The sequence below is a fragment of the Equus asinus genome, chromosome 13 (assembly GCF_041296235.1).
Source record: "Equus asinus isolate D_3611 breed Donkey chromosome 13, EquAss-T2T_v2, whole genome shotgun sequence".
In the NCBI taxonomy this organism is placed as follows: domain Eukaryota; kingdom Metazoa; phylum Chordata; class Mammalia; order Perissodactyla; family Equidae; genus Equus; species Equus asinus.
The window spans coordinates 20,450,993-20,456,992 of NC_091802.1; the positions used below are offsets into that span (position 1 = coordinate 20,450,993).

The 6,000-nt window shown below is 56.6% G+C and overlaps 1 protein-coding gene across 2 annotated transcripts in view; it reads left to right on the forward strand.

Moving 5' to 3' along the window:
• Positions 1-5,624, forward strand: part of NOS2 (nitric oxide synthase 2) — a 40,471-nt gene extending 34,847 nt beyond the window's left edge. For both annotated transcript variants that reach the window (XM_070482726.1, XM_070482725.1), the window contains 6 exons: positions 311-518; positions 2,141-2,228; positions 2,693-2,814; positions 3,143-3,291; positions 4,252-4,446; positions 5,036-5,624. In XM_070482726.1, the coding sequence (XP_070338827.1) occupies positions 311-518; positions 2,141-2,228; positions 2,693-2,814; positions 3,143-3,291; positions 4,252-4,446; positions 5,036-5,155 (882 nt within the window). In that variant the 3' untranslated portion in view covers positions 5,156-5,624. The remainder of the gene's footprint in view (positions 1-310; positions 519-2,140; positions 2,229-2,692; positions 2,815-3,142; positions 3,292-4,251; positions 4,447-5,035) is intronic.
• The last annotated feature ends 376 nt before the right edge of the window (positions 5,625-6,000 follow it).

The following is a 6,000-nucleotide window of genomic DNA, read 5'->3' on the forward strand; positions in this document are numbered from 1 at the left end:
TCTGTAGGATTCCAAAGCCTTGCCCAAAATTATAACAAAGATCTGACTCCTGCCCACAAGTTGCTGACAGTGAAGTTCCAAGCACATGAGTTAGATGAATGCTACTCGCTGGCCTGTGTTCCTCAGGACAGGAACTGTTTCCTCTCCAGCTTGGTCGTCTCAGCACCCTGGACAGCGCCCCGAACTTCCGGGTGTTTGTTGAAGAAGGGAGGGAATGAATAAATGAATGAATGAATACTGGATTGTGACAGCCTCTTTCCTCGGTGTGGGGCAGGAACCCTGAGTGACTCACACTGCTGTTGGCTTTCAGCCCTCAGAGTACAACAAGTGGAAGTTGACCAACAGCCCCTCATTCCTGGAGGTGTTGGAGGAGTTCCCATCCCTGCGGGTGTCTGCTGGCTTCCTGCTCTCCCAGCTCCCTATTCTGAAACCCCGGTACTACTCCATCAGCTCCTCCAGGGACCGCACACCCATGGAGGTCCACCTCACTGTGGCTGTGCTCACGTACCGCACCCGAGGTAAGGCTGGGGCACAGGCTCTGGGGCCGTCCAACTCTGCTATTTACGGACAGCTCTCCAACATCTCTGAGCTTTGGTCTCATCAGTTAGACACCCACCTTCCAGAGTTGTTAACAGCAGGAGGAGGCGAGTGGGAGAGATTACTATGAACTAGGCACTGAGCTAACCCTATTGTATGTGTATTATCAATAACCACGTGAGATGGGGACTGTGTGCGTTTTACAGGTGAGGAAACTGAGGCACAATGAGTTTAAGCCATTTGCTTAAAGTCACACTCTTAGCAAGTAATAACTGAGATTCAGACCCAGGTAGTCTGACTGCTGAGTCAAAGTTCTTCACAACCCCACTCCACTCTTACTACTATGGGGACGATTTAGTGGGATCAAATGTGAAAAGCACCCAGTCCCAGCAGGAGCCCAATGAGTCTTCATCTTCCTGAGAGTCCAGCTGAATACAGGGGTGATTCTGTCTGGATTGTTCATTGACGCCCTCACTCAGCGATGATTTATTTCATACGTCTCTATGCGTGGCACCACCATGGCTGTGGAAATAGAACACATGTAGCCTCTGCCCTCATGGAGCTTCTCAACTAGAGGGGACAATGAAGAGAGGGCATGGAAATAGACGATTGTCATGTGAGTGATAAGGAGATCATAGGCGGCTTTGAGGAAAGAGGATGTGGGATCGGCTCACATAGGCTGGAAGGTCCAAACCGTGACCAGTAGGGTTGGCTCCACTGCTGGGTGAACCATGCCCCTGCCCTGCCCTCTGTAACTGAGTGTTTCCTGGGTTGGCAAACCTGGGAGCTGGCCCACACCTCAGAGCCCTCTGGGCTCTGAGAGGCTCAGTCACACAACTTCTAAAACCTGGGCAGAGGCTCTCTGTGTCCTGCTGGAGACCATCCGCCCAGGCCAAGTCTCCATCCTCAGACCAGGAGACCACAGGCAGGCACGTCCTGTGAGAACAAGATTCCAGCTAGAGGAAAGCCAAAGGGACTTCTCAAGTGGGTTGAAGGTCCCCCCTAATGTTGGGTCATTGGGAAGGGAATGTGACCCAGAGAAAGGCGGGGTTTCCACAAGCCCAGGAGGGGCCACTGCGGGAGACAAGGAGATGTCAGAGCATACAAGAGTGCTCAGGAGGTTGTCCACCACCCAGGCCTCCTACCAGCAAGGGCTACACTCGTGGAGACGCTCTGGGGCAGTGACTGTGGCCACCCTGTGGGGCCACTTTATGCTACTGTCATCGGAGCTGAGTGGTGGGCTGGGCGGGTCCTGGAGAAGCTCTTGGAGGGAGCACTGGAGTAGGAGTCGGGGAAGCTGAGCTGTGACCTGACTCCACTGCTGCCTGAGTGACCTTCTACAGGTCACTGTCCCTCTCTGAGACCCAGTTTCTGCAGTGGCCACGGGAGAGGTTTGCACACTCTCTAGGCCCTTCCAGGTTTCACCAGCTCTGGGTGTATAGAGGGTGGATCTCAGAACCAGGAGATAAACAGCCCCTCATTAAATCAGCAGAGCTCCTGAGTGGGCTGTGGGAGGAGGCGCATCAGTGTGGGAGGAGCTGCTGGGACAGGTCCCGCATGGCCATTGGGGGCGACGTTGGTCAGGTCTGTACTGTCTTTGCAGATGGTCAGGGTCCCCTGCATCATGGTGTCTGCAGCACATGGCTCAGCAGCCTGAAGCCCCAAGACCCAGTGCCCTGCTTTGTGCGAAGGTAAGCCCTTCTCTGCTCTCTCCATTGTGGAGCCACTGGCCCAGGGGCATTCTGGGTCGAAAGGGAGGGATCTGAGGACTGGATGCCACTCTGGACCTCTTGGCCCATGAAGAAGGCGCTGGGCTCACACTGGGCCTCTCCATCTTACTGCCTGCTATGGAGCATGACCCAATCTCTAGCGGGGACAGAGATGCCAGTTGTGGGGGGGGGGGCCAGAGAACAATGACGCTTAGCCCTTTCTCAAAAGGCCCCCAGGGTGAGGTGATGGTGTGCCTGGACAGGGGAATGACGCAGCCTGCTGGGCTTGGGAAATCTAATTTAAGCTCTTTGTCCCCACTGCTGAACACCCGCCCCCCCGCCCCTTCCGCTGCCAACTACAGCCCCAGCTCCCCAGCCCCTGTCCTGGATGTGCATCGGGCCAGTGTGTCTGAGGACTAGGGCCTCTCTCCTTCTGTCCCCTTCAGTGCCACTGGCTTCCGGCTCCCTGAGAACCCGTCTCATCCTTGCATCCTCGTCGGGCCTGGCACAGGCATTGCCCCCTTCCGCAGTTTCTGGCTGCAGCGGCTCCATGATGCCGAGAACAGAGGTACAGCTGGAGGGCTCCTGGGGGTTGGGGAGGGGGCATCTGTTGACCAGCACCAGCCTGGGAGCAGGACTGGAGCTGTGGGGCAGTTGTGCCATGCTCCCACAAAAGTCTCCTGGCCCCTCTCCCAAGTTTGCCTCAGCCTGTGTGGACAAGTGATCTGAACGCCCTGGGGCTCAGTTTCCTCATCTGTGAAGCGGGGACAATACTAGATGAGATGCTTGTGGGAATGAAACGAGATTTCAAGTTGGGCGCCCAGCTCCTCAGGCCCTAAGCCGGAGCCCGCCCTCTGGTGGCCACCCTGGTAACTGCATCCTGCTGGGTCTTGCAGGGCTCCAAGGTGGCCGCATGACCCTGGTGTTCGGGTGCCGCCACCCAGATGAGGACCACCTCTATCAGGAGGAGATGCTGGAGATGGCCCGGAAAGGGGTGCTGCATGAGGTGCACACGGCCTATTCTCGCCTCCCTGGACAGCCCAAGGTAAAGACAGCAGCTGCCCAGGCAGTGGGGGAGCCTTCAAAGCACAGACTATGGGGGGTGCCTGACTCCCCACACACCCCTCACCCCTCTGAGCCTTCATCTCCTCAGCTCTAAAAGGGAGGTGGGTAGATATTACGTTCACTCTTCCAGGAGAAGAGACAGGCCCCGAGACGTTCAGGACTGAGTCAGGGACACACGGTGGGTTCATCCCAGTGCCCAGCCCCCTGAAGGTCCTCCTCCCAGGATATGTGACTGCTGGGGAGAGGTGGTCCAGGCTGGCTTCACGCTGAAGCACAGCAAGGCTGGGGGGCAACTGCTGCTCCCACCATGGCCCACTGGCTCTGCTGCCCTGGGGGCACTTTGTCTTGTGAGCCTGGAGAGTCGGGGCAGACTCCTGGATCGGCCCTTGTGCACTTGCCCCATCAGAGCTCCTCCCAGACCCAGCGCCCTGGCCCATTGCTGGGGTCACTGGCATCTTGTGTGGAGCAAGAGCAGAGAGTCCCTGATGGACTCCTGGGCTTCTGTGCAACTGGGGAGCCCAGGGCTCCGTGCCCTGCTCTGAATGACAGTGGGGACCCCAGGGATGGTCTGTCCCAAGAGGCTCCCTTCTGTGGGAAGTGGGCACCTGGGCCTCACTGGACAGGGGGAGTGGCTCGAATGATGCCTTTTTGAAGCCTGGAGAATTCTGAGTCAATCTGGGAGCCCTACTGGGTGGTCAGCTCCTTGTGGTCAATGTCCATGTCTGCAGCCACAGCCCAGGCCTGGCCAGGCAGGGTGTCAGTGCACCTCCACATCCCAAGCCTGGTTCCCTGTGCAAGGTCCTGGCTGGGAGAGTGCTCACTCTGCTCCTGAGAGTGCAGCCCATCGTGCCCCTGCCCACCTCCTCATGGCCAGCAGGCCTGACTGCAAGCTTCACCCCCAGCGACAGGGGCCTGGACCCACCATCTCCCCTGGTTTCAGGTCTATGTTCAAGACATCCTGCGGCAGCAACTGGTCAGCGAGGTGCTCCGTGTGCTCCATGAGGAACAAGGCCACATCTATGTCTGTGGGGACGTGCGCATGGCCCGGGACGTGGCCCACACCCTGAAGCAGCTGGTGGCTGCCAAGTTGAGCCTGAGTGAGGAGCAGGTCGAGGACTATTTCTTCCAGCTTAAGGTATGGCAGCTGGTGTGTGGGCTACGGATAGAGGTCAAGGGCATGGGCCAGGGAGCCTGGACTCGAGAGTCAGGCTCAGAACAGTCCTGGACCCCAAAGGAATCCTACAGGTGGCTGCAGGTCGGGGCTGGCTGGACAGTGAGAGGCCTGACTGGGCATCCTGGTCTGTTGCTCAGTTCAACAGAGGCAAATGCCTTGCTTTACGACGACTTCTCAGAGCCTCTAACATGCTATGTGCATTGTGACATTTCAAGATGGGAGCAAGTACACAGTATCTCCCAAATGCATTTATCTCAGAGCCACATTTCCTGGAGTCTCTGGAGGGACAAGCTCTAGGCAGGCCTTACTGTCCATCATAAGCTTGGGGAGATGCTTAGACGGTCCACACCAGAGCAGGTGCCGATGGGAGGGAAAGATCCCAGTTTAGATCCCACATGATCTAGGCTCGGCAGTGGGAAGGCAATGGCTCAGGGGTGTACGTGTGACAGGGAAGTGGGGAACCCCAGGGGCTCGTCCCAGCCTGGACCTGATGAACGAGAGGTGGCTGGAGCAGCAGAGCTGACACCCTGGTCTCTGTTTCCCTGTAAAGAGCCAGAAGCGCTACCATGAAGACATCTTTGGTGCTGCAGTTCCCTACAAGCTGAGAAAGGATGGGGCCGCAGGGCAGCCCAGCCATCCCAGAGCGCCATCAGCCCCCAGGAAAAGTTAAAGTTGCTGCCACAGAATTCATGACGGAGCCAACTCTGGATTACAGCCTGCGGAGATGGAGGGAAATTATAACCAGCCTCACATCTTATTTCCCCATCTCTTTCCCCAAAACCCTTTGCTTGACCTGCTACCAAGTAGCAGCCTGGACTGAGTGGAACCTCCTTTCTCCCTTGAGTCCACTCGCCCTCGGATAATGGAGAGTTGGGGCCTCCCTGGTCCATTGGAGACAATCTGCAATGCCGGGCACATCGAGTGGGTGAAGATGGAACTGGCTTCTGATTGCACCTGTTGGAGTGACCACCAGGAGGCGCTGTCGTACCGCTCTGTATTACTTGCCCCATGTACAGTTATTTATGAGTCTGTATTTAAGAAAAACAAACCCCAATCTGCTCCTGACAGGCACTTGGGTCTTCCTTGTATGACTCCTTGATGGAGATATTTATATGAAATGCATTTTATTTTAACCACAGTGTGAGTGTGGGTGTGGTTGTTTTATAGGTAAAGCAGCCCTAAATTATGTAGGAGTGGGTACTGGTGGTGCCACAGCCTGGACAAATATCCCTCACAACGGGACGTAACAGCTTGTGCACACTGCTTCTCTGAAGTGGCCAGCAGATTCAGGGGCAGCGCACGGAGTTTTGTGTACATCTGAAAGCCTGAGACAGGTCAAGGGAGCACAGGCTTTCCTGTGGGGCCTGAGCTCACCTCCCCCAGGAGGCCTCTCCCCTGGGGCTGTGGTCGGTGCCATTGCACGTGATGCCAGTTCTCTAGTGAAGGCCTGGACCACAGTCCTGACTTAGAAAGTCACTGTACTTTGTTCTGGGGCCGCCTGTGTCACATGGGTGT